The sequence below is a fragment of the Haplochromis burtoni genome, unplaced genomic scaffold, assembly GCF_018398535.1.
Source record: "Haplochromis burtoni strain Fernald_Lab_line unplaced genomic scaffold, NCSU_Asbu1 Contig_217, whole genome shotgun sequence".
NCBI lineage: Eukaryota > Metazoa > Chordata > Actinopteri > Cichliformes > Cichlidae > Haplochromis > Haplochromis burtoni.
In genome coordinates, this window is record NW_024582578.1 from 449290 (window position 1) to 476614 (window position 27325).

The 27325-nt window shown below is 42.8% G+C and overlaps 2 protein-coding genes across 3 annotated transcripts in view; one reads left to right on the forward strand and one right to left on the reverse strand.

Moving 5' to 3' along the window:
* The window catches only part of nfkb1 (nuclear factor of kappa light polypeptide gene enhancer in B-cells 1), a 29034-nt gene extending 22931 nt beyond the window's left edge, over window positions 1-6103 (forward strand). The window contains exons 12-24 of the mRNA XM_014338335.2: window positions 94-225; window positions 328-447; window positions 821-982; window positions 1211-1352; window positions 1441-1555; window positions 1637-1838; window positions 2370-2539; window positions 3679-3781; window positions 3945-4093; window positions 4171-4240; window positions 4382-4545; window positions 4675-4801; window positions 4886-6103. Coding sequence (XP_014193821.1) covers window positions 94-225; window positions 328-447; window positions 821-982; window positions 1211-1352; window positions 1441-1555; window positions 1637-1838; window positions 2370-2539; window positions 3679-3781; window positions 3945-4093; window positions 4171-4240; window positions 4382-4545; window positions 4675-4801; window positions 4886-4980 — 1751 coding nt within the window. The 3' untranslated portion in view covers window positions 4981-6103. The remainder of the gene's footprint in view (window positions 1-93; window positions 226-327; window positions 448-820; window positions 983-1210; window positions 1353-1440; window positions 1556-1636; window positions 1839-2369; window positions 2540-3678; window positions 3782-3944; window positions 4094-4170; window positions 4241-4381; window positions 4546-4674; window positions 4802-4885) is intronic.
* A 1510-nt stretch (window positions 6104-7613) lies between these two features.
* Window positions 7614-14425, reverse strand: LOC102305423 (ubiquitin-conjugating enzyme E2 2). 2 transcript variants are annotated; one of them, XM_005937057.3, is made up of 8 exons: window positions 14031-14425; window positions 10599-10662; window positions 10479-10510; window positions 10122-10199; window positions 9892-9997; window positions 8740-8833; window positions 8578-8628; window positions 7614-8069 (listed from the first exon to the last, which is right to left on the reverse strand). In XM_005937057.3, the coding sequence occupies exons 1-7, from the start codon at window positions 14052-14054 to the stop codon at window positions 8580-8582; spliced, it is 447 nt and encodes a 148-aa protein (XP_005937119.1). In that variant the 5' UTR covers window positions 14055-14425; the 3' UTR covers window positions 7614-8069; window positions 8578-8579. The 2 variants fall into 2 exon arrangements, with proteins under 2 accessions (XP_005937119.1, XP_042082486.1); XM_042226552.1 differs by lacking the exon at window positions 8578-8628 and having other exon boundaries at window positions 14031-14409.
* Between the last annotated feature and the right edge of the window lie 12900 nt (window positions 14426-27325).

Here is a 27325-nt window from a genome sequence, read left to right on the forward strand (position 1 = left end):
CCTGCTGTTTGATCATCATGATTGATTTATTAAAGATTTTAAATGTGGGATGCCACAGAGGTTAGCATGGCATGAACACGTGTGTGTTTTTAGACAAAGAGGAGGTGCAGAGGAAGAGGCAGAAGACTTTACCCAACTTCCAGGACTTCAGTGGTCATGGAGGAGGAGGTCTATACAGAGGAGGAGGAGGAGGTCCGGCTGCTGGAGGAGGCCCTGGATCCACAGGTAGAGTCTGTGTTCTGGTCTGCTCTGCGGTTTAACACATACCCGAGGGTGACGTTATGTGATGTCATCATTAATCTCTGTGTTTGGGTGGATTTCCCTCAGGATACCCAGGATACCAGGGCTTCACTACCTACAACTATGGAGGAGGAGGTGGAGGAGGAGGAGGTTTCTCCACAGGGTACTCAGCGGGTCTGGGAGGAGGTGGAGGAGGGATCAAACACGGTGAGGAGCTACGATGAAGTTGTAGAGCCATTCAAAGTAACTTAGGAGCTGGGAGAGGTTGAAATAATCTATAATACAAATAAAGTAACAGATTTAGGAGCGTGACCTTTTAACCTTTAACCTAGTTAGGAGGAAGAAAAAAATCATGACTCAGTAATCTCGGATAAAAGCCAAGAAAAGTTTTGGAAGTCATTAATATTATTATTGATATTATGTGAAATTTAGGTGACATCTAAGACAATCTAGTTATAAACCAGATTATAAAATCTCCATTTATGAGAAAATTCCATCTCTGAGATTATAAATCTGTAAATTTATGTGGAAAAACTTGAAAATCATCTGAGAAAACACAACAAACGCCGTTTGTTTAAAGCCTCTCAGAGCGGCGCCGCAGACAGCGACGGTGACGACAACGACCCGGACGACGACTCGCCATCAGGAGCCGTGCTGCGAGCTCCAGCCCGGCCCGAACCCGTGGAGGTCAGCGAGAGGAGCGAGGAGGGAGGGGTCAGTGTGGAGCCTGAAGCAGAGAGAGGTAAGTTATTCTAAATTTGGTGGAAGAGTTTGTTTTTCCCGCCTCGGTGTTAGACCTGACGCTGCTGCTTTCTGGTGACACCGGGGATTATTTCCTGCGTGGCGCTCCCGGGTCCACTCAAAGATGCTCAGATCACACTGACGGCATCAGAAAGCTCAGGATAAATTCAGTTTTTACGAAGCGTTCAGGCGTTCCACACATCCGATCAAGTCTTTCTTTCTCCTTCAGAGTTCGACGCCAAGGAGCAGCTGGATCAGGTGATCAGCAGACTGCTGGAGGCCATCTTTCAGTACTCGGTTACGGCTGACTCTGCGTACCTGCTGGCTCCACAGCGCTCCCTGATGGCCGCGCAGGATGTAAACGGAGACACGTCAGTAAACGCATCGTGATGATCAGATGTGCGCACATTAAAAGGTTTTATTCGGCCGTGTAGTGACGCCTCCTTTTTCTCTTCTCAGCGGGCTCCATTTGGCTGTTCTCCACAACCAGCAGGAGGCGCTGAAGAGTCTGACGCAGGTGGTGTCTGCCCTGCCTGGAGAGGAGGTGCTCAACATGAGGAACCGCCTGTACCAGGTATGGAGCTCGTCGTCTCCAGCTTTACAGAGCTGAAAGCTTCAGGTCACGGAGCTAAAGCACCCTCCCTCTGTTCCCCAGACTCCTTTGCACCTGGCCGTTATCACGCAGCAGAAGGAGGCAGTGGAAGCGCTGCTGCTGGCTGGCGCCGACCCGACACTGACGGATCGTCACGGCAACACAGTGCTGCACCTGGCAGCTCAGCATGAGGGAGAAGGAATGATCCAGTTTTTACTGCAACACAGAGAGCTGAGAGAGCTGCTGGACCAAACCAACACAGCAGGTACACACACACACACACACACACACACACACACACACACACACACACACACACACACAGAAAAACACACATTTTTTCTTGTATCATAGGTGAAATGAGTCTTGGTGAGTTTTCAGGTTTAACAGACAAAGACACGGGCACGTCACAGAGAGCCTGATCAACTGTACACTTCCTATTATCCTTGAAAACTTCCCAGAGTTACTGAATGGAAATATCCTGAATAGCTTCACAGTCGAGTCCATTAATCATAAACGTCACCAAATGTGCGGCTCCAGCAGGGTTTTGTCTTTGTGGAGTTCGTGTTGTTTGATGAAGGTCGGTGTCATCGATCTGCGAGTTAAATAACTTTGGTGTTTTAGCACGACTACTTGAATCTGTAAAATCAGAAAGTCGAGGTAACAGCGACTGTTTTTGTAAGATTCCTGTTTTTGTCAAAGAGACAGTGCGGGGGTGTCGTTTTATGCAATGCTGTGTCAGACGTTATCGTTACTGTCATCTCATTTGAAAACCTACCGGTAAACATGTTTGCAGGTCTGTGTGCGATCCACCTGGCGGTTCTGGCCAACCAGCTGTTTTCTCTCAGGGAGCTGCTGGAGGGCGGGGCCAACGCAGAGGTCCAGGAACGCAGCTGTGGCCGAACGGCCCTCCATCTCGCCACAGAGACTGACAACGTATCGCTGGCGGGCTGCCTGCTGCTGGAGGTACGCCTGGGTTATTGGGCAGACTGGGAGCTAACAACCAATCAGAGCAGAGACCTCTGCTGAGGCTTTGCTGGCTCAGCATCAGAGCTGCAGCAAATCATTATCTCGTTAATAAAGTGGTTACACATTCATATAGATGCACAACTGTGAGAAAGAATTTTCATACAGGTGATGCACAGGTGAAACTAAACGTTTAATGTCGTCAGCATACAAAAGCATCAAAATTTCATCTGTAAAGATTTAAAATTCTATTATAATTATGAAGTTTATTAGTTCAGCAGTGTGACGGTGCTTCAGAATAACACAATAAAAAAGTCACACAGGCGGTAGAAAGAAACCCATAAATTCCGATCAATTACAAATCACTGATCGCAGAGACATGCAGGACTCGAGTGCAACATAAATTATGACATACAGTCAGTCTAAAATATGGGATGGTTCGGTAGTTACACATAAATTACATGAAATGTTCTGGAAGATAGAGCACTGAGCATCGTCAGCATGCACGAGCGCTCAAAACTCTCAGTATAACTTAACCTACACAATAAACACACAATTAAAAAAAAGATAAAATACAAACGAGATCCAAATGTGTCTTTAAAAGATACTGACAAAGAAATCTGGAGTTCTTCAGCCAGGAACCACAACCTCCCCTAACAGCAATGATTAGGAGTGGTAACTGTTGATTGGACAGTCCACTAAAGCTAAAGTTATTACATATTTTTCTGATATCTAAAGCTGTCCGTTTAGCTTCATAGGCTTACGTGGGTCCAGCTGACTGGGGAGTGTAAGCAAACCCTTTGTAGCCTCGTCTCCAACTCCTCAGAGTAGACAGCGAGGCCTTCCTAAGTCAGCCAGGAGATACAGTCTCTCCAGAGTGTCTCAGTTGGACATGCCTTTAACACCTGAACTGATCAGGTGGTCAAACAGTCCTAAATAAGTTTTTTAATGTTATTAAGAAGAAGATGCTGATGTTCTCTCTCTCCTTGATTTGACTTTAACTGATGAAGGATCAGATGACCGATGGAGTGTATGACGACCAGTGGTGGGCGTCTCAGTGCTGAGGAATCTTTGTGTGATGTAACTTCACCTTTGAGTCGCCTTTGCATGAAGTGCTGTTTGTGTGTTTCTGCCATCAGGGAAACGCCAAGGTGGACTGCTGCACTTTTAATGGCTCCACCCCCCTCCACATCGCTGCGGGTCGAGGCTCTGTCAAGCTCACGGCTCTCCTCATGGCTGCAGGTAGATTTTTATTAAAGCTCAGAGTTCTTTTGTTCACCAGGAGCTCATTTACTAGCATCCACCTGAGGCCCCATCGTTTCTTACGGCTTCCTTTCTGAAGAGGAGGAAGCCTGTGAGACGTCCTGATCTCGTGTTTAATAAGTTCGTATTTGGGTCTTTTCAGGTGCAGACCCACAGAAGGAGAACTTTGAGCCACTGTTCTTCAGGGAGGAGGATGAGGAGGAGAGCTGTGAAAAGGAGAGCGAGGAGGAGGAAGAAGATGAAGGTTACATCCCAGGGACAACTCCCTTCAACATGGCTGCAACCCCTCAGGTACACGTAGCTTCTGAGCCTCTGGTGGACCTCACGACACGAAGCAGATTAATGAACCCGCAGGTGTGTGTTTGCAGGTTTGGGATCTTCTGAACGGCAAAGAATACAAACCAAAAACACCTCAAACGACCTTCGTCCCTCCGCAAGGTGAGCTCCTCCCCACACGTGGACACTTTATTACCCTGTGATTGACCACCGTGTTAGACGTGGTTCATTGTTTCATAACCACGAAATACAAAATCATGACATCGGCGCATCGGTTTGCTGATGACATGTTTGGTTGTGTAGGCGACCTGGCGAGCCTGGACACAGAGGTGAAGCAGGCGCTGTGTGGCACTCTGGAGAGTGAAGGATGCTGGGAGAATCTGGCTCACAGTCTGGGTCTCGGGATCCTCAACACGGCCTTCAGGCTGAGCCCCTCCCCCGCTAAAACCCTGCTGGACAGCTACGAGGTAACGCACACACACAACACACGATCTCACACACTCCGACACACACTCCAGCATCTGAATGTTCTCAGAAACCTGGGAAACGCCCCCTCGAGGATTTTGTGGATAAACTGCTTCCCGTCTCTCCTGCAGGTTTCCGGTGGAACGATCAGGGAGCTGCTGGCTGCTCTGAGGTCAGTCGGTGAGTGCAGAGCGCTGAGCGTCCTGGAGGAGGCGCTGCACGAGAGCGAGGAAGCGCCGGCCACCAGCGCAATGAGTGGTGAGCATGCGCACATAACGTGCACGAAACACCGACTGCCAAGTCACATGACCACGAGTCACTGAGCTGCGTTTGTGTTCGCAGGCGAGCTTCTGTGCGCTCGGGTTCAGGAACTGAAAGTGGACACTCGAATCGACAGCGGGGTCTGCGACAGTGGGGTGGAGCTTTCCACGGCGTAATGATCTGATCGGTCCACCTCCAGCTGAGTCCATCCATCCACCCGTCGTCCCTCGACTCGCTCTGGACCGAGTGCGACGCTCGTCCTCGTGATGGGTTCAGGGCTGAAAGTTTCTCTGAGCTTTTTAAACCAGTTTGTAGAAAAAAAAGGGTCAAAAGAAAACTTGATTGTAGCGCGTGAAAACAGTCAAACTCAACTTTTACTTTTTTTTTTTGTTTGTTTTTTTTGGCCACGACACTCCAGCAAAGATGGGGAGCAGCTTCTGTTCCCGAGGAGCCAATAAAGGAAAAACATACCAAAAATCCCCCCCGCCTTGGTAAGCTGACGTCTCCTCCTGAGGCGCGCTCTGTTTTCTGTGGATTCGATGGTAAAGTTGTGGATTTGGGGGGTTTTCTGTTCACTTCAACCGCTGAACGCTTCGCACAGTTTGTTCTTTCTGCAGCCGCCTGCAGAGAAAAGGTGCTACGAAACTGAAACGATTGTAAAGGATCAGATGTTCTGTAATCTGTTACTCGTCTGGTGTTAATCAGAGGGCAGAAACGCGCTGTGATGACACCTCAGATTAAAGAGAGGTTTACCACAATGGTGATGAAACTGGCCTCTCATGGGTTGATAACTTTAATCCACCTGCCACAGCCATTGTACGATGTGAGGATCTTAATCTTATTTTTCCTGTTGGTTTACAGCTACATTTTACTCGCACAGGTGTTCCTAATAAAGTGGTCGCTTTGGGCAGCATGAGCAGACTCTTCACGGACAGATTATCACGCGTGTTTTATTCAGACAACCCCCCGACATCTGAAACTCTCCTCCTGGCGCTTTTTTTAAAGTATTATTTACTCTCTAAAATTTCAATGACGATATGTTTTCCTCTCGTGACGTCATCATGAACTGAACCTGGTTTTTATTTCGTGATTTTATTCTGTGGCACGAGTGCTGAGGGGAAACTCAGAGAAACGAAATGTAAGGCATTGTGGGAAAGGTAGTCCAGAGCTGTGGGTAGCTGCTGTTCCTGTTTCTGTAATCCAGCAGATGATATTTATGTTCCTGCCCTGCACTGTACAGTCAAACATGAGCTTTTAACCTTTTTTTTAAATAAAATCTGATTGTTTTTTTAAAATAAATATTCAAATTGTGATTTATTTCCACTCACCTGCTCAGCTGTGGAGTTATCCAGAGAAGCTGAGATGTTGTGTTGAAAAGAAAACATGGTACGAGTTTCTGATAATGACAACTGTGTGTGTTGGAGACTGCTAAACACTCAGTATATCACAGGCTCAGTTTGAAATAAAGGATTATTTTGAACTATAATCATGCAAAGTTTAACATCAGCTAACCCAGCGTGACCAGACAATGGTTAGGTCCAGTACCTCCAGTTATACTGAATATATCCCAGATTCATCCTGCAGCAGGACGATGAGTCTCAGCATCCATCCGGAGAGATAAAGGACAGGAACAAAAACAACTTGTATTGAACTTATGGAGGTGTTTATAAAACTGGTAAAACCTCCTAAAATCACTGAAGATATCAGCGAAACGAGAAGAAATAACCACAAAGGCTTTACGTCCCAAACATCTTTGATCTGTGATGAAGAGATACAAACTAGAGTTAAAACACTTTGTACCACAAGACGGCGCAGTGAGTCCAGGGTGATGCGGTAGACCTGGGGTAAACATTTAAACACCGCCCCCTGGTGGTTAAAAACATGACATGTTGAAAAGAAACGCTGAAAGCTGAGCTGCGATACGAAAAAAACGTCTGAACGTCCTTCAGCTTGAGTTAAATTCTTAAAATTTTCTTTCTGAAACATTTCAGATGTGCAATTATATTTCTGTGTTTCCTTTACAATTTTGTGTTCCAGCTACTCTGAAAACAAGAAAAAGATCAAATCACTGTGCTGTTTTTGTTCGTTATGACTCTACATCACTCTTTTGTGTTTAATCACAAAGTCCGAAGGAATCCCGAGTAAATCTGAAGCTTCATAAATCCACAGTGATCATGATCACCTTGACTGATCATCACCAAAATGATCAGTTTGAGATTTTTTGGCTAGAATTGAGCAGCTCTGCTCAGTAAGAAAGACGTTACATTGGAGTTTTTAACATGTGAGATGTTTTCACTCTATTTTGTGAAGTAATTACATAATAGCTCCTGTTTTTTTATTCTTTAGTTGTTTTGTAATTCCTGGGGAGTCTGGCTAATGAGCCTCCAGAACCTTTTTTGTCATTTTACACTTATTTAATTTAAGCAGCATTTCTTCATTGTGTAAAAAAACTGTGACATTATGTTGAAATTGCTCTGTATTTCTTAATAAATGGGATTTAATGTGTGACTTATACTGACAGAAAGTCCAAACCACTTGTGATCTGTTCTCTCAGTGTGAAACGATTTTAACCTCCCTGAGCAGGAGGATTAATTTCGCTGATAACGGCGTTCATGTGACCTCTGAGCGTGGCTGATGGTGTCAGGGTAGCGGCTCCTGCTCTCAGAGTCCGCTTGTGTTTGTGACGAATAAAAAGAGTCTGTTTCCATTCTTCCACCTGTGAGCGAAGCAGAAACAGACTTTTTTATTCATCAGGAGGAGTCTCAGAGCAGGATGTGATTCCCTGGAATGAAAACAGGACAACAGGAGCTGCAATTTGTTCAGCTTTATTGAGAAAAACCATCACGGAGCTATTAGTTGATCGATCAGCCGCGGGGAGCTCGGTTTGTGTTCCAGTGCAAAAAGAGGACAACAGTGTTGGATGATGGATGAACTAACGGCTCTAACGGTCTAAAAACAAAAGAAACCAAAAAGCCTTCTTCTTCTTTTTTTTAAAAAAGCGGTCTCATCTGCAGGAGCAGTGAGTCCGCTCTGCTTCCTGGTTTCTCAGTTGGCACGTTGACGGCTCAGAGTCTCAGCCCTTCACCCGGAAAGCAGAAAAAACCCAAACAGACAAGCGATAAAAATCAAAGGATGGGACGGGAAGGAAAGGTGAACAAATTGCTGTTACAGGTGGATGAGAGGGGGGCGTGGCCACATGAGAAAACAGCAGGAGGCAGATCACATGGCGTATTTCTGAGTCCAGTCCTGAGCCGTCTTGTTGTACCTGCAGGGAGGGAGAGAAAAGGTGAGGAGGCGGGAGAGGCTGCAGGACGATGCCATGCCTGAGAAACGCAGACCAAAATCCACCTGCAGCCATTCACAGGAAACAAAACATCATTGTCACCGCTTTACTCCCACTCGCCACACGTGCAGTTTACCCCAACTGTTAAACACAGGACGCTCCTCAAGCAGCAACACCTGCAGTTCCTCTAACGCCCACCAGAGGCTCCAGCAGTGAGTCAGTCCCCACAGAAATAAACATGTTTACAGCCCGATACACAAACTGTTTGGTCTCTGTAGATAATTTCCCCCTTCATAACACCTGTACATGTGTGAGTTTTATTATATCTCACGTCTTTAGGTTTGCGTTATTTTCTCTCCCTGTGACGTCCGCCAGGTCGTCCCTACCTGCGCTCCATGCAGTGAGAAAACTCTGCAGTCATGCTTTATTTGCTTCAACGTGCGTCTGAGACACAGAATCAGCAGGCAGCTCAGGTGAGCTTCACTCTTACCCTCACAGCATGGCATACTTCTCTGTCCACTCCCTGGCTAGTCTGTTATACCTGAGACCAAGCAGCAGGACACTCGGTTATAAACCTTCACCCGCTGCTCGAAGCCGCTCTCCTCGTCCTTTGAGCAGCCGATTACCTGCAGGTTAACAGGTGTGGACTCACCTCACAGGGTCTGTTTTGTAGATGCGGGCGATCTCTGGCACTAGCGGGTCGTCGGGATTCGGGTCACATAACAGAGAACAAATGGACAAAAGGACTGCAGAGAGGGAAAAGAGAGAGTCAGAGCAGCTCTGAGGTCTGCAGCGTGCTCCTGCTTTTCACACATGACTGAGTGATTATGAGTCTGTATGGGGGACAAAAACTGCCAACAAACAAGCAAACACATCACATTATAGGCAACAATTATTATGAAAATGTGATGTATTTATTATACTGATTTCATTTGCTTCATTATTTACTATTTACTTCTTCTTTTTTTTTTTTTTTTTTTACTTTTTTAAATTTTCATTGTTTTAGTTTTGACAGCTGTGGGCCTCCATACAGACACACCTGCAACGACAGCAAGAAAACAAAGAAGAAAAGAAAGAAAAGAAAATGCATATGTTCAGGGAAATGTATGTACAGGAGCAAAGCAAAAGTAAGATAGTACATTTAAAAAATAAACAGGAAAATTATTTAAATCAGTTGAAAATAAAAAACTGTAACTCTTAAAAAATAAATGGAAAAATTATAATATTAACAGAAAAATAAAGTAAAGTAACAGGAATATTTAACATACATAAATATGAGTAAATGGAAATATAATAGCATAATAATTAAAAGTAATATTGCGCATAAGGTAAAAAAATAGGCAAGTTAATAATTTAAAAAAATAATAATAATAATAAAACCAAAATACGTAAATAAATAAGGATGAAAATGCTTTGAAAATCAGATTTCAGCTTCAGGTTCAAACTTTTTCTGCTCTGTGAACAAACCTGTTTGATGTAAATATCATTATTACCTGTTACAAGGTGAAACTACAACCAAACAGCTCCACCTACTGGTCAAAACCTGTACTAACAGTAAAGAATCACTGCAGGACAAAAGTTTTTAACCATTTGTCTCCCTCTGACGGGAGTGTTAGAGTCGCTATCTATAAATGAGATGCCTAATTATAGAATCTTTATTAATAAACTACAAGAAAATTAAAGCTAAAAAAAACATATTTCACACATCTTTTCATTATTCTCACCAAAGGGGAGCAGATTTAAAAACTCAATTTCAGGGTTACAGACACAGAAACATTCGGCCGTTTATATGAATGTTTCTTACCTTTAGAGATAGTTAATGCTGGAGACCACTGTGATCTCAATATATCCAAACAGATGCTGCCATTACTGTTTATATTTGGGTGATAAATTCTCGTTGTAAAGGCGACCTGAGCGGGGAGAGGAACCGAAACGATTTAGCATCACTTCAAAATCTCAGACATGTATTCATTTTTTTTTTTTTTTTAATTTTAAGGAAGTTAAAAGGCTTCAAAGGTTTAATAAAAAATTTACCTTGGGTGGTTTGAAGGGATAATCTGTAGGGAAATGAATAGTCAGGAAAAATACGCCGCCCTGATAGGGACTGTCAGGCTGCAGTTAAAAACAGAGAGAGGTTAAACACTCACATGCTCACACCACGTCACTGCCAACAGTTTGTGTAAACATCAGTGAAACGGCCCCTGAATCGGCTCGAACTCCGGCGCCGTTACACCTGCAGCAGTTCTGTGGATTCAGGTTTTACAAAAAACACGACTGCAGCGTTTCCCACAGAATCACGCTCAGCTAGGTTTTCAGTTTGTGCTTGTTTTGACAAACTAACTGCAGTTTTTAGCTCCAAACTCTGAGGCGGAGCAGCTGTTTGATACTTACAGGTCCCATAATAGTAGCTTGCCAATGAAACACTGTAAAAAAGAGGAGACGAGGGTTAGTGCAGCACACTCGTTCCTCTCTGTGAACTTTTGCGTAAAGAAAACTGAAAAGTGGTCTTACTGTCTTCGCCGACAGGACCGGCGGAGCACTGAGCCGGAGGATCTCTGGACAGGTCGGTTAGCTCCTGCAGAGGAACGACAGACGTTAAAGCCCTGCTGACTGACATCAGCAACGAGGACATTTACTGATGTTGGTCACATCCGAGTTCACAGCTGTACTGGAAATGTGATGAAAAAAGATAATATGGTAATAAAAACCCATCAGCAGACCCATGGGTTTCTAACGACCAGATGGCGAGTGGCTTGCAGTGGTTAACGCCGTTTACCAGTCTGTACACCAAAAACCTCCCCGCAGCCAGTTTGGTTGGGAGGAGGCTGCTGCTGCCACTCAGTGTAAGAAAAAAATAAACTACATTTTTTTAAAATGTTTTACTTGCAGAGACTTGTTGACGTCCTGCTCAGAGCCGTCGCCGACATGTTGCCAACTGTTCACCGAGCACGCTCAGCTGACTGATTAATTGCATTTTAATTTTAATGAGGAAGAAGTGTAAGGTCTCGTTTTCTTTGAGTTCCTTGAGTTTTGGTGCGAAGTTTACCTCCAATGGTGTTTTTACAGTTAAGCGGCCTCTTCGTGTGTCCTGTGTGGAGACCAGGCCTTTAAAGATGTCTGAATCCAGCAGTCAGGACTTGAAATAGCCGCGGTGAAGTTGTCAGGTTACGGGCTAAACTTGGCCGGCGGTGAATCAAACTCTAAATGTTACTGCGTCTGTTCGAGAGTTCAGAAACCCGCCGGGCGTTTCCTTGCTGAGATCTGCGATCATTTCTGATGTTTCTAATGCAAGTGGCTGTTGAGCTGCTTTAAAACGACTTTTTATTCTTCTAGCAAATAAGTAACTGAGCCTGACCACAGCTTTATTCTGAAGGAAATAAATAAGAGGCATTTACTTTGAAAAGCCTGAGGGTTGGTCTCCTGTGTGAAGGCTGCATTAAAACACTCGGACACACTCAGGCTTTTATTGATGTGTAAGCAACAGAGTCTATTTTTACCGTTGACAGAAGAGCCGAGAAAACACACGGCTGTCATAGGACGGGTGGTTTGTGTTTCCAGCCTGAAGCCAAACTGCCGTGTGTGTGTGTGTGTTGGTATGTGACATACAGGCGAGGCGCACACGGCTCGTCTTTCAGGTTCGGCCGAGTTTAGGAGGCGAGCACAAAAACGCTTCCTTAAAAACTCCTCACTGCCCCCATTTTTATTTATTAACATTTCCAGTTATTCTACTTATACTTAACTAAAGTTAAGAACAATTATTTTGAATGAAATAAATAAACAGTGCACCAGTAACACTAAAAATACTTTGAATAAATTTTATGCTGGATTTAAATTTAAAAATGGCAAAATTAAAATAAATAAAAATATCTGAAATGCTGTCGACATTAAAACAAACAAGTTTTAAAAAATTATTATTTATTTAAAATTGTATTTTTCTAAATTTTAAATAGCCTACAGATACACTAAATTTACATCAGTGAAAATAAAGAGTAAATAAAATAAATTAAGCTAAATATTGCTGGATAAGGTGCTTTTAAAAAATAAAATTATCTTTAAAATTGCCCATAAGCACAACAAGAGTATGAAGCAGAGAGCCTGATTTAACCGAGTACAGCAGTCAGCGCCGCTGGGATTCCTGTTGTCACTGATCTAAGCCTGGCTATGTTAAACACATTTAACCTAACAGCAGACCCTCACTGAGCACGCTCAGTAAAAACAGCCATTATGTCTAATGAGCACTGTTTTCCCCTGTAGAGATGTTTGTATGGATTTCCTGATAAGCTGAAGGGTGAAGACGCGACATCTTGGTTGGTCAGCGTCCACCTCTGCGTTTGTAGTTTACGCTCGCCATTGAGGGCGCCAGGCTTTGGTGTCGTTTCAGCAGCCATGTTGAAGACATGAGTGCACAATCATGTTGGCCTTTACCACCATTTCAGTGGAGCTCAGTTATTCCTCTGTACAATAACCAGATTATACAGAGAGAGCCACTGCGACAGCTGGAAAGACGACTTTCTGGGAAAAATCCTGCGATTTCTTTGCTTCCTGTTTTCAGCGCCTAACATTTCAGATTTCCTAGCAAACGAAAATCTGTTTATGTTATTGTTTTATAGAACAAAATGAAACAAAATATATAGAGAGGAGGAAGGAAAACAGCAAAAAAAGAATTAAAACATGAAGAGCCCTGAACTCCAAAGACTGACTCTCGGACAGAGAGAACTGATTTCTGTCCGTGCATAGAAGTCATCTCAAAAAAGTGAGCTTTCCTCGTTTTGCGGTCTCACTGATTCACTCTTCTGTATGGAAACACCAACATCTGTCCATCTACAGCTCAGCTTGTGCCGTTGTGCCAAAACGTGATTGTCTGTATTTAAACTGCTGTAAACGACTTGTTGACCTATAAAATGTGAAACATGTAAAATGCATTCCTCGTGAATGACGTCAATATTTCTTGAGCTACAAACAACATTCCTGTCACAAGGTAGAAGCCACAATAAGTGACTTTTATATATCATTTATCGACTTCAAAGGTCTCATTTACATTAAAAATATATTTTTTTAAAAAGAGATCTGGCAACAAGTATAAAAATAGATCTATAAAGATGTTATAATTGACCAAAAATCATGGACTGGTTATAATGTAGGTAAAATAACACAGTTGTTAAGATTCTTGCAGATAATTTCTTTCTTTTATCTATAACCCCTTTGTAAATCCTGCTCACTAACATCTATTTACCAACATTGGAAATTGGCAACACCGTCACACTGTGAGCACTTTGTGGAGATGAAGGTATTCAGGATGAGGGGTAGAAAGACATCTGTCAGCATCTGGACTGAAAGCAGCAACCTGGAGGTTAGCGTCAGCTGCTCTCACCTGTCCAAACACAGCAGGGTCCCTCGGCCCTGACGGACAGACCTGCAGAGATGCACTTTAATGTGAACACAAACACACATTTACAAACTCTTCGTGTCTGTGGGTGAAAACCATCAACTGTAATCACAGCTGCCGGAGAAATGCAAAGGAATAAAAATGTGTATATGTAAATGTGACGGAGAGACTAAAAAAGAAGGGTTAGTAATTGTAATAACGTAATAAACTCTGACAGCTAATGAGCTCAGCGGAACCGAGCAGGAATCACGGAGAAGAAACCAAGTTTATTTTAAAAGGAACCAAAGAGCAGAGCAGCTTCAGGCCTGGACCATCGTTAGGTCTGAACCCCGAAAGACCCGCACTGACGCTGATTCTCGGCTCAAACCTGCCCCCGAGTGCGGCTGATTCCAGCACATAAAACACGACTCACTGTGCGGCTGCACGGAGCTGCATTTCACCTGGTTTAATGCGAAATGCTGCAGCTGCAGTGCAGAGGGCAGGCTAACTGCTAGCTCCTAGCACACAAACGCCACACACGATGTTAAATAAACGTGAAACAGAGGGCGGTGTGTTACCTTAGAAATTCGTTTTAAAGCCATTATGTCTGCGAGAAGGGACCGGTTGTCGAGGAGGAGGTGCAGGAGGAGGAGGAGGCCAGCTAGGTGTCGCTAGCTAACTAGCATCTAGGAGTGTGCTAGCTGTGCGGCTGTGAGCTAAGCTAGCTTGGCTACACAAACTGCAGCGATGTTCCGTTAAAGCTCGACTTTTTCACGTCGCAGAGTCCAGCACATCAGCCCCGACTTCAGGCTGACACTCCGATAACGGCCCCGGGACCACCGAAAGCTCAAAATGTCTTCCGTTACACACCGAGCAGCTGTCAGACAACCGGGAACAGGAGGTCTCACTCCGACCTTGTTTCCGGACACCAAATAAGAACCACCGATAGGGTGGAGGTCTCACTCCGACCCTGTTTATTATCCAGAAGACCTACTGGCATCAGCAGGGCCGAAGCCACCTGCTACAGAGGTCTGAGGCAGTGTTGCCAACTCCTCAGTAAGGAAAATCGCTATTGGCTGTCCTAAAAGTTGCTAGAAGTCGCTAAATGTGTGTGAATGGGTGGATGACAGGTTGTGTAAAGCGCTTTGGGTTCCTTAGGGACTAGAAAAGCGCTATACAAATACAGGCCATTTACCATTTAAATGACGTCATCACCTAATTTGCATAATTGGTCATGCTAATGTAATTGTAACCTACATTGTAGGAGAAGAAAAATAACTTCGTGGAAGAGACATAAAGTGAGTAAAAACGTCCTAAATGCATTTAGAATTTATTTAGAACTACAAATAAAATTTCTTTTAGCAATTATTGTATGTCTAATGTCACAATTCCAACCCAACTCCTGTGGTGAGTAGTAGTAGGTGACCTGAAATAGGCACTCTGGTTGAGTTACTTTGTGTGTGTGTTTATAAGTAGTTTTAAACCTTGTGATCCACAAAACAACATAACAGTAAAATAAGAACTGACTGCTACAGTCAGCGCTGGAGCAGCGGCTTCGCTCATGCGCGATTCATTTGCAGTTGGGGCGCATAGATGTGAACATCTGCTGCCCTGATAGCAGCTGGGGGAGGACTATCCTCCGCCCGTGACCGCCTTGGCACCGGCGAGGTGCCCACGGCAGCACCCGTTGCTTGTTGAGAGTAAGAGCAATATGTGCTTTCACGTCACAAAGTCGTCATAAGTAAGTCTCCAATAACACCAGAAAAAGTCGCTAGTCGCTTTTTAGAAAAAAAGTCGCTAAGGGGGTCCTCCACACATGCCAACAAAGGCAGTTTCATTTGCGTTTACTAATATTCAAGAAAAGATTGTTTGAAAATGGGGATTATTTTATTTACTTTGTTTTAAAGGAAACATATATTTATTAGTTGACTTATTTTATTGGTAATAATGATAACTGCTGGTTGCAACCTAACACTACAGAAATTGTTAATTATTACTGTATTTTTGTTAAAATAAATGTCTTTATTTAAGTATGATCTGCTCATTCACACAGAGAAAAAGGTTTTATATGGAAAATAAACAACATTTCAAATATTTTCACAGCAGTTAACAACAATCATATTTTCTGCTTTTTAAAAAACATTTATTTCATTGCAGTCTGAGAAAAAAAAGTCCGTTCATTCAATTTAACACAACAAATAAAATAAGTTATAATATTAGATATAACAGGAAGTGGAAGTATTAAAAATTCCTTGCTTCTATCTCCACTTGGCTTTAATTTTTTGGGGAGTTGAGTATTCTGTTACATCTATTGATCACTATTGTTCCAGACGGTTATTGGCAGTTTAATCACTGAGTAGTGATGTGTCGGTCCTGAATGAAATGGCTCTTAGAGCCGACTCTATGACGTGAATGAAGCGAGCCTGCTCCTTATCGTGAGCCGTGGGTTTTTTTTTTCTTTCTCTCTCTCTCTCGCGCTTTTTTTCGCTTCACTCTGCACGTGAGCCTTGTGCTTTACTGGGCAGAGGGGGGCGGGGCGGTAGTTACACACCAGTAGCACAGGAACAGAGCAGGAGGGAGAGAGAGAGAGAAAGAGAGCCAGGGACAACAACGTCACATTAGAAAGGTATAGTAATCATCCACAACCATAGCTGGACTGGCCAGCGGCTGGCTATGTTTTGTTTTTATGGGCCAATCATTTTTTTTTTTTTTGGAAGGGTATAAATAATGAAAGGTGTTGGATTGGCCAATTGGTCATGATCGACTCTGGGCTGGACCAATTACAGCCGAGGAGGTCGGATGCACCCTCCCCCTTGTTTAGCAATCTTATAGACGAACTAAAGAAAATGGAGAACAAAAAAAGGAAAGGAGGTGCAGAAAAAATTAGGGCCAAAAAGAAACAAGCCCTTCAGGCAGACGCTGCCAAATGTGTAAAAATAACTGAAGTGTTTGGCGGTAGCTATGGCACAGCTTCCACAGATTTAGCAACATCAGCAAGTGGTGGAGGCCAGCAGGTGGATAAGGGAAAGGGGAGGCAAGAGGAGGAGAGACCGAGGCGGCCGCCGGTCATAGTGGCAGAGGAACTGAACTTCAGGTAAGAAGTTATGACCTGCTGTCTATCTGTGTCAGATATAAACCAAGTTTAGTTGTAGTTTGTTTTCCTTGTGCTGACTTTTTACAGTCGCTTAGAATAACTGGTACTGCGTACTAGCTAGCATGATGGAGTTTATATACTGCTGGGCGGGTGCTATGAAGTTACTGATAGTAAATTTCATTTTATGCTTAAGGTTAGTTTCTCAAACTCCTCAAAATCTTAACAAATTGTGCCAATCCTTACATGTTGCACCAGCTGATTTATCATCAAAAGTGGAGAAGTCTGTGACAGAGGAGACAAAAGAGCAGGAGATGGAGATGGAGGTGGAGAGATGACTTTATGTCATCCATGAGGGATGCATTTGACATATGTTTCACATATTATAGCCCAACAAGTTACTTATAGCAATTTAAATACGAGCAATCAGTTTTTGGCAAATACCGGAAATCACTTTTTGGCACAACACCGGCTATTTTTTGTGTTTCTTTTTATCGCTGTGTAACTGAGTTCAGTTGAAAGCCTGCATGGGCTAGTACCTCTTGCCGCAAGTTACCTCTGAATGACGTCACATTTTTGGTGGGCCGGTCTCTAGTCAAAATGCCCAGGCTGATTTTTTGTCCCAGTCCAGCCCTGTCCACAACTATTTTCAGTTGCAGATGATAAAGGATTCAGAAAGTTTATTCATGCAGGTTCATATGACAGAGAATATGCATGTTCTTTTTGTTTTCATACTTTAGTTTATATTTAATTGTGTTGTGGTTTGCAGTGTTTTGTGTTGTTTCACTTTAAATTTGTTTAAAAGGAAAAAGCTGAAAATTTAAATAGTTAAAAGTTGAAATGTGAATTGTTGGTTTTTGTATTATATGATTTATTTATTATATTTTATGTGGAGTAAATAAATAAAAGTATATTTACGGTGGCCCCTAGAGACAAAGCACGTACAAACTTCAAAACACGTACAAAACACAACAGAAGTGCTCCAGGATGCTAGGGGCAGTGTTGAGCTTTTGTTACTTAGTGGCTACACAAGCCAGGAATTACCAATGACCGGATTTGGTGTGTGGTAGTAACAGGTAAATGAACATTTTTTTTAAATTATTTGAATATATACGAGTGCCTGTGTATAAATACACAAACAATACACATATGCTTTCAATTGTGTAATTTAAGTGATCTAGGTATTTCTGTTTTGGAAGTTCAGTTAACGCTAGAAATGTGTTTTGGAGTTTGTACATGCTTTGTCTCTAGGGGCCACCGTATATATTTATATATAAACATATATAAATAAAACCACTTTTTTTACATTAGTAATTCCTTTTGTGCATAATTTTATATTATTGTTAATAATAAATTAATTAAAGCAACAAAACAACCTGAAGAGCCGGTTCGGAGCCGAAAGAGCCGGCTCTTTTTAGTGAGCCGAACCGAAAGATCTCTAAAAAGAGCCGGAAATCCCATCACTACTAAAGACCCAGCTACTGTATTTCACAGGTAGAGAAAAGAAAGAGCTAACTTTAGTCAGAGATGGAGAAAGATAAGAAAGACAGGAGAGGAAGAAAAGAGGTTAGATTTAAAGTGAAGGACTGCTCATTTAAAGCTCACATGTAAGCCCTCATGTTGTTAAATCACATATTGCGTCTGTACATGTGAGATTATGTTGTTTCATATTGTGAAACGTACTAGAAATCAAACTGAGGGAGACTAACTGTGTTATTTAAAGGCTTGAATTCATTTGTGTACATCCACAAAGAGCAGCAGGTCAGCTGATCACAGCCTGCACACTAAGAAAATCTACTGGAGCTCTCAGTAGAAGTTATTGTGAGTTATGATTATTTTTCCCACACTGAACCATTACAACCAGTTTAGTGTTCTCCCACCTGCTGAATCCACTTTAACCCCTGACTACACACATTTTCCTGTTTAGAGGCAAAGCCCTCTACAATGGAGGCAACAGGAAATAGATTACTTTTACTTTTCTTCTTTTTTTCAGATTGAAGCTGAGTATAATTATAATAAAAACGTTAGACTAAAGTCTGTATTTACCAATATTAATTTATCATTATGTTAATATAGAGCAAGGTTCAGTTAGCTTTGCACAAAATAGAAAAAACCTCCAAAGAGCTACTTTTACTTTATTACTTTGGGTACATTTAAGAGCCTGTACTTTTTGGGGCAATCGTGGCTCAAGAGTTGGGAGTTCGCCTTGTAATCGGAAGGTTGCCGGTTCGAGCCCCGGCTTGGACAGTCTCGGTCGTTGTGTCCTTGGGCAAGACACTTCACCCGTTGCCTACTGGTGGTGGTCAGAGGGCCCGGTGGCGCCAGTGTCCGGCAGCCTCGCCTCTGTCAGTGCGCCCCAGGGTGGCTGTGGCTACAATGTAGCTGCCATCACCAGTGTGTGAATGGGTGGATGACTGGATGTGTAAAGCGCTTTGGGGTCTTTAGGGACTAGTAAAGCGCTATACAAATACAGGCCATTTACCATTTTTTACTTGAGTAAAGAAGTTGAATCAGTACTTCAACATTCACTGCAGTTTATTTTTACAGTAGTATTTGTACTTCTACTTAAGGACAGAATGTCTGTACTGTGGTGCTGGGAGAACCAGCCAGTAGCTCTGCGTGTCTGATGTGGCAGAATCAAAGCAGAAGGAACCCCTCAGTCTTCTCTCAGGATTGAACCTGAGATCATTCGCTTGTTCGTGGAATGTTTAAAGCGCTAAACTGTGGAGCCACTGCATAAATGTGTAACTGAGTCTAACTGATCTAAAAAGTGCCAGAAAGTTTGCTGTTGAGAGTTTACACTGAAACATGTACGGGTCGATGTGAGGATGTTAATGCTCATCAAAAGCTTCATTCGCTTTTTTACCCAGGATAAATTTTGTTTGAAATATTTGAAATGAGTTTTTATTTGAAATAAATATTTGAGTCCACTGAAACAAGCAGACCCCTGTCATGGGTATGCTGAGCGTGATAAATTCATCGTCTGAGTCTCATTTACAGGCACACAGAATAATCACACACGTGTCTTTGAACTCTGCTTTATCTAAATGCACCGTGATGATTTAGCACTGATGTTATTAATGAAGCAGGTGGTTGGTGTTTGAGCGGCAGTGTAATCCACCCTTCTGTCCAACAGATGGCGCTCCCTGCCTTCAGTTGGTGAGGAAGGCCGCGTGATGGAGGCCAAATGCCTCAGAAATAAAAGAGATTACGGTGAAAACATCTTTTATTAGGGAACCTGGACAAATATGCTGCATCCAAATATTAAAGTTTTGCTCATAAGCAGCTCTGATCCAGATCAGTGTAGTTCAGAAAGCTGAGAGGACGACTCACATACTGTACAAGCTGTGAAACTATCACAGATACAAGGAAGAAAATCTACTGAAACTGGACAATAAAACCTATAAGAGAGAAACCAACATTATGAAACATGAGAGTAAAAACAAAGAGACTAAACAGAATATGAATAATAACAATGTGATTGCAGCTTTGCACTAAAATGTCCCTCATTTAGCATGCAGTGTGTATTTATTATTTATTCCTCTGTTTATTTGTTTGTTTAACAGGATCACGATGGATAGTTCTGGGTGGATTAGAAATGATTCATTTTGCAGTCCAGGAGTTTTTTGGGAGGATTCTTTACCTTTGATGTTTGGTATCAAGAAAAATTAGCAGACATGAATGTGTCTCTGTATTATTTGTAGGTAAAACTGATCCAGTTCACACTCAATAAACCTATAAATGGGCATTATGTGTAACTCTTAATTGGTTAATTGGCGGTTAGCTGGATTTTCTGTGGGTTTGGATTTGAGTGCACTGGTTTTTACATAGAGTCCTTTTACATGGATTCACCCAATCAATCACACATTCATGCAGCTCTTTATTCTGCACTGTGTATCTAACACACCCTCACAGGTATGCAACAGGAGCGATTTGTGGTTCACCGTCTTTCCCAGAAATCAGAGGATGGAACCGCTGAGCTTCTCCTGCTTCCTGAGACACAGAGGCCCCGGATGAAGGATGGAAGAGGTGAGAAGTAACAGGAACATCCGCAGCTTTCTGTCAAATAAGGTAACACACTCACTAGCTTCGGTGTAGGCTGAAGGATTGTGCTGACATGCGTAGTCCTGCTGGAAAACCCTACAAACCCTGCTCCTAAAATGATCAGGATGCAGGAGTTTAGGGGGGGAAAGTGGATATTTGGTGTGATATCCTCACAAAAACATCAAACTGGAATAAGAAAAACTGGGAGTGAACGTTATGATGTTCCCAAGGAAGTATTCTCTTTCTGGATCCAGGGACTCGGTCCATGCACGACGTGGAGGGAGGCATGCGGTCTCAGGCTGCTCATGTTTACCTCGTTTATTCGAGCCTCAGAATTCAGTAAGCTGCAGACAAACTTTGCAGGAAATCTCAAATCTGCTGCTGATTTTCCAGCTGAAGTCTACGAGATGAGGAAGTATAAAGTATCGCTGCAACAATCAGAGGTGGAAAAATGCACTTTAGATTAACTTTTACTGCGTACAAAGTACTGATACAGTGAGTTTTACAGTTCATGCACAGTTCTCAAGTGCATCGGTTTTCTTTCATGTTATTGTTGCCGTGGTCACACTCTTGGATCAAAAATACAATCAAAGGAATAAATGATAAGCTGCTGGCAGGTATAATTACAGGTCTCCCTTTGAGTTTTGGTCGAGGTTAGCAGGAACTATTAAAGCCACGGAGAGGCTGCTGTCAGCTCAGTCTGCACAAACCAGCCAAACACTGCGACTCTAAGGAGGCCTGTGATTGGCCAGAGAGCCTATGGACTGAGCCCAGACCAGGTGCTGCAGTAAAGTCACCTTTCAGACCAATTAAATGAAGGCATTGTGAACAGCTGTGATGGACAAACAACACCTAAACCTTCGTCAAACTTCATGAAACTAAGTGACTATTTCATGTCTCTGTTTGAGTTTCTTTTTCTCTGAAAGACATGATAGTGTTCTGTAGGGATTAGTTTTGTTTTTCAGTCATTTTTATGTAAAACTGAGCAAAAAAATATCAATTATATGCAAATCCTCATCTGTTGCGTTCTCACAAACTCGTTACACTGCTCGTTACACCGACTATGATGCTACAGTGACGTCATCATAGTCGGGATGTTTTTTCATCTTTTTTTATTTCCATGCTTCTGTTTCAGCCTAAATCTGGAAAAAACAAACAAGAAACCCCCAAAACATCTGGATTGCAGACCTGGAATAATTTAACTATTTTGATCAGAAACACTCAAAATATTTACATTATTGAAATCTTTGAAAATGATTCAATAACATTCAGTAATGTTAAAAAGCACACAGCTTTCCATTCCTCACACTCCCCTTTGACAAATTCCCATTTTTAGGATTAAAAACATCACAGCACATGGAAGTATGCAGTGAGGATTATAAATGACGCCACTCAGACATTTGAAATTTAATTTGAAAATATCAAATAAACGTGCAGAGAAGGTGCACTTTTCTTTTTGCAGTGTGGGGAAGTTCTCGTGTAAAGTGGATCAAACACTCTCTGAGGTGAAATCCTGAGGTTTGCCGTGAGCGTACCGAGTTCTGGTTTCAGCAGCAGGCGGCGGGTTAGCACCGAGTGTGTTGCAGGATATTTAGGAGGGTTTGGGGGCACCTCTGAGGTTAAATGCCCCTCAGATGGTTGAAGTGGTGTCATGACCCCTCCCAGCAGGAGGTCTGCAGGCTCCAGGATCCTCTGATCCACCGAGCCTCGATCCCACTTCAGAGGATGAAAAGAAGGATTTGTTTGGATTTTCCCATTCTGAGTGTGCATGTGTGTGTCCATGCGTGTGTGTGTGTGCGCTCTTGGATGATGCCACTCCTTCCAGCCCTCCTTGCGTCTTTATTTAAACATGAACAGAAGGAATCCCTCAGTGCTGGTTTACAGTCAGATTAAACAGACGTGTTTTAACCCAGTCTTGGTTTTAAGTTTTTGAATTAAACTAGTTGTTTCTGTGACAGTCTCTTTCTCTTTTCAAGCTTTTGCTTTGTTCAAATTCGACACATTTACCCTATTAAAGAAATTATTTTACACCTCTGGAAAATCAGAACTCCATGAGGGCTGTTTCTGTATGGCGGCTGACAAAGACATTAACGCCGTCCGATTCTTTGGAACCACCGCAGTCGTGTGTTTGAAGGAGAGTTCTTTTGGTTTTCTTTACTTCCTGGTTCTTATATCCTGTTCCGGTGGTGCATGCTGATATTAACCATGAATAAATAACAACGTCAGTGAACATACAGTAAACCCTGTGAGCTAAAACTCAGACTGCCAATCATAAAGACAAAATCTTTTTTTTTTTGTTGCCATTTTTGGATCTGCATTATGTCATGAGGAGGACGGGCACCTCAGGCACAGTAACCATATTGATCATCTATTTGCAAAGCATGCCCAATCAGAAGAACGTTTACCTTTAAAAGGGGGAGGGGCTAAGACCGCTTGTTTCAGACAGATGATGAGCTGAGGGACCCAGGATAAGATAAAGAAAGATTAGCTTGAACGGAGAATCATGCAAAGCTCACCTGGTGGAGTTAAAGCGGACAATTATGGAGATGGAAATGATCCAATGGGTCTTTAATGTAAATCCACCTTAATGTGTAACACTGGTTGGCTTATTTACCCACTCAACATGATTGTGAATGTTTGAACCCTGAATTTCACGCACACACTGACTGTGGGTCAGTTTTTAACTTGGTCAGAGAGAAAATGAATGAATAATCAGAAGTTTGAGAGAAGTAAGTGCTGCAGTAACGAAAGCTCAGCGGCTCACTCAGACTAACCAGTTAAACTTACTGTAACATCCTGATGTTAAACAGCAGCAGGCAGACAGCGAGTTTGGATAAAAGTCCTCAGTGTGTGTCATGTTTTCAACATTAAAGTCTGATTTATTTTATTCTGTCCAAAGACACACGAGGCAGTTTATTCTGATGCACTCACAGCCGAAACGTCACCACAGCACCAAACAGTGAGCTGAACAAAACTTCAAAATAAAATAACTGATTGGTATGTAAAGTGGATTTACGGTGGAAAGTTGTATAGAAACATTCTCTTGTAATGAGAGAACTTAGTAAACACTTCTTCCTGGGTTCGGTCCCCTTCAGGGATCACTATCTCCTCCTATCCCAGCCTCCTCTGCGGTCACACCAACCCTCTGCACGTCCTCCTTCACTACATCCATGAACCTCCTCTGTGCTCTTCCTTTCTTCCTCCTGCTCGCGCCATCGTCATCATTCTTTCCTATCAGCTTTCCCTTTGCCAGCCATAGTTCCTACATTTAGAGTCCCTGCTCTCACCTCCACGCTCCAGCCTTTCCTTCTCTCTCTCTGCCTCCTCCTTCTCCTCCTCTTCCGTCTTCCGCCGGTGCCCTGCTGGTCAGCAGCACCAGTGGCGGCCGTTGTTAACTCATGCCCCGACTGATCCGGTACGGAAAACTCATTCATTCTACCTAATTTGCCCGGGGTGGGCACCGGCACTGTGGGGGCAGAGCTGTGAAAGAATTTAAACATAAATTTTCTGGGGCTGAGAGAATGAAATCAAATCAGCAGAGAAAAAAAAATGAAACAATTGGATATAAATAAATGTGATAATCACATTTTTTTAGGATGTTTGAGCCTTTTTTAACATTTTAAACTGAACATTTATGATTTGATATCTGTTAAACAGGAGAACAGAACAACAGCAGTGACCTACTAACATGTGCTTTGACTCATCATGACTAAAAGAAGGACAATGTTGTGTTTTATGCCAAATTTCTCCAGTTCTAGGATTTCCCCAAATATTCAGGGGCCTAAAAGAGTCAGGGAAACGGGGCCTGAGTCAGGATTTATACTCATGTTGTTATTCTGTTTTCAGTCCGGTCAGAGAGAAGATCTCTGCAATCAGTGGGTGACTAAACGTGCCGTTCATATCAAAGACTTGTAATTCTAAATGTCTGTTTCTTTCACTCTGATAGATAAAGTACACTCAGACTATGGTGGCTTCAGTTTCAAACTTTAATCTCCCTGCTCGGAATAGTTTGATTTTTCCTCACGGCTGGACACATCTCTGATACCGACGATTATTTCTGATGAGCCGCAGCGTGCTGATCCGGCTCGCAGTACTGGTCTTTGCCCACTGTGTGGCGCCCTGTGTCTGTAGACTGAGCCCTCCTGACTGCAGCTGCTGCTTGAAGTCACTTGTGAATTTATGTTTTTAGCAGCAGTGTTACAGAACAAAGCAACATCTGTGTTTCATGCACGACAGATTATCCTGTTTATTATGAAGAATTAATAAAGTCATTAAAGTGAAAAAATAAAACGCAGGTAAAGGTGTGTTTATCTTTGAATGTTGGAGATCCGTCTTAAAGGTTAAAAGGAGATTTAAATGCGTATGTGTCTGTGCAGCGTATGTCTAAATGTGCGTTTAGTGCTCGTGTGGTCGCATCCCGCTCGTCCAATCATTGTTCTCGTAGGTCTGCCGCGGAGAACAGGCCTGGCAGCGGCTCTTAAGCCAGCTCCAGGATGGTTTGAAGACAGATGAAGGGTACTCGATGAGGGACTCTGGAGTTCTACGGTTACTTGGAAGCAGTTCCAGGGGGTCCATGGTGGAGGCCTCGGGTGTTTTTAAGTGAGTGCCAGGGCATTTGGAGAAGTTCCTGGGAGGGTGTGGGAATAAGCAAGGTGCATCTAAAGGGAGGTTCAATGAGCTGCCTGACGTGCAGGCTGGATTCCAGAGCCGTCAGGTTTTTCTAATGAAGATTGTTATAATTAAAGTTCAGGTCATTTTCAAAGGTTCTGGAAGATCCAGCAAACAGTCCTGCTTCTGAGAAGACACCGATGGAAGGAGGTAATGACCTCCTTCCATTGGTGCTCTTGGAGTTGTTAGATGAAGTTGGAAGAAATTCTACCACGTGCGTTTTCCAGGATGTTTTCTTGAAGATGTTCTGAAATTCCAGGCAGGTCCAGGTTCACGTGAAGCAGTTTTTTGGAGTGTTTTGACAATTGTGATGGTTTGAGGATGTTTGGGTGGTTATTAAAGTTTCTCAGGGGGTGTAGATGACAGTTTATCAGATGTGAGGGCTTTGAACAGTTTTCATTGTGTTTAAAAAAATAATTATAGAAGATATTGAGAAATTTTGTTTTCATATTCCAGGATATGCTGGAATTCAGGGTCAGCTCACTGGATTTTTTTCAGGCAGTTCTACGAGGGACATTTAGGTGATTTTTAAAGATTTGGGGATTTCTGTGTGGGAGAGAGGAGTTTAACTACAGGAGTATTTAAGGGAGGTCCTTGTCGTCTGGCGCTTTTTCTTAGAGGCTGGCGGTTCTTGATCTGTAGTTAATCGGCCTTTATGAGTCCCTGGATTGTTTCAGGTTTTCCAGGAAGGTTTCTTTAGCATATGCTGCAACTACAGGTGGGTGAGGTGCACCTGAAGCAGCTCCTGGTGCAGTTTTAGATCCTTGTTTGGATTTTAAGGGATGTCAGTTGACTTTTAAAGGTTTCTTAAGGGTCGTGGGGGTTTCAGCATCATATTTAAGGATTTCAAGGATTCCTTGAAAAGACTTCAGATTTGAGGGGCTGTTTTATTTGGCAGCAGGCTTCATTACCTTCAAGTAATATTAAAGAATCAAAAGCACCATCAAAATAAAACAAATTTACATTAAATGAAATTAATACTGAAAATTAAAAAACAGCTTTCATCCCCCACAACCTGTAAAAATGATTCTCAGGGTGGAAAAAAATAAATTACATTTATTATAGCGCCAATTTCGTTAATAAACCTGAAATTTTATTTAACATAAGGTCACCACGTAAGGCACATAGTTACAGGCTACATATTAAAGCAGTAAAATAATACTTATAATGAATATTTTCGCGAGCCTGTTGCCGTCTGGTTTCTAATCCGGCCCGTCTTCATCACCCTCCTCTTCATCGCCAACATGTTTGCAGCGTCTCATTGACTTTTTCTCTCCCTGCACAGAAGTATTTTTCCAGGCTTTCCAGACGTTTCTGTTTCCCTGGAGGGAGGCAGCGGGCTAAAGGAGGATAAATATTTAATCAGCGCTGCTCTGGAGTTTTTGCTTAATTAGAAGAATTCTGCTCCTGCCACGAAAACCAACAGAGATGACTGCTGCAGACGTCAGATCAGGCAAAACAGCGAGAGACGAGCTGAAAACGGTTATTACGGTTACCGTTATCATTATTATCACTGTTATTATTATCATTATTATTATCACTGTCGCCGGAGGAGGCGTGACAGTTCTTGGAGGTGCTTCTCTCTTTGACTTTGAAATCAAACACACATTTTAAAGCGGTGTGAAATAAAACAGCTTATTAGCGGTTTCCCTCCGGGTGTGTGTGTATGTGTGTGTGAGAGAGAAAGAGAAAGAGAGAGAGGGAGAGAAAGAGAGTGTGTGTGTGAGAGAGAAAGAGAGAGAGGGAGAGAAAGAGTGTGTGTGTGTGTGTGTGTGTGAGAGAGAGAGAAAGAGAAAGAGAGAGAGAGAGAGAGAGAGGGGGGGAGAAAGAGTGTGTGTGTGTGAGATAGAAAGAGAGAGAGGGAGAGAAAGAGTGTGTGTGTGTGTGTGTGTATGTGTGTGTGAGAGAGAAAGAGAAAGAGAGAGAGAGAGGGGGAGAAAGAGAGTGTGTGTGTGAGATAGAAAGAGAGAGAGGGAGAGAAAGAGTGTGTGTGTGTGTGTGTGTGTGTGAGAGAGAGAGAGAGAAAGAGTGCGTGAGTGTTTTTGAGCGCCATATGTCCGTGCGTAAAAA

Coding starts and splice junctions, on each gene's coding strand:
- LOC102305423 (XM_005937057.3), bottom strand. CDS start 14,054: ATGGCTTTAAAACGAATTTCTAAG. Junction 10,663..14,030: donor CTTTAAAACGAATTTCTAAG/GTAACACACCGC, acceptor GTTCCTCTGCAG/GAGCTAACCGACCTGTCCAG. Junction 9,998..10,121: donor ATCCCTTCAAACCACCCAAG/GTAAATTTTTTA, acceptor CTCCCCGCTCAG/GTCGCCTTTACAACGAGAAT.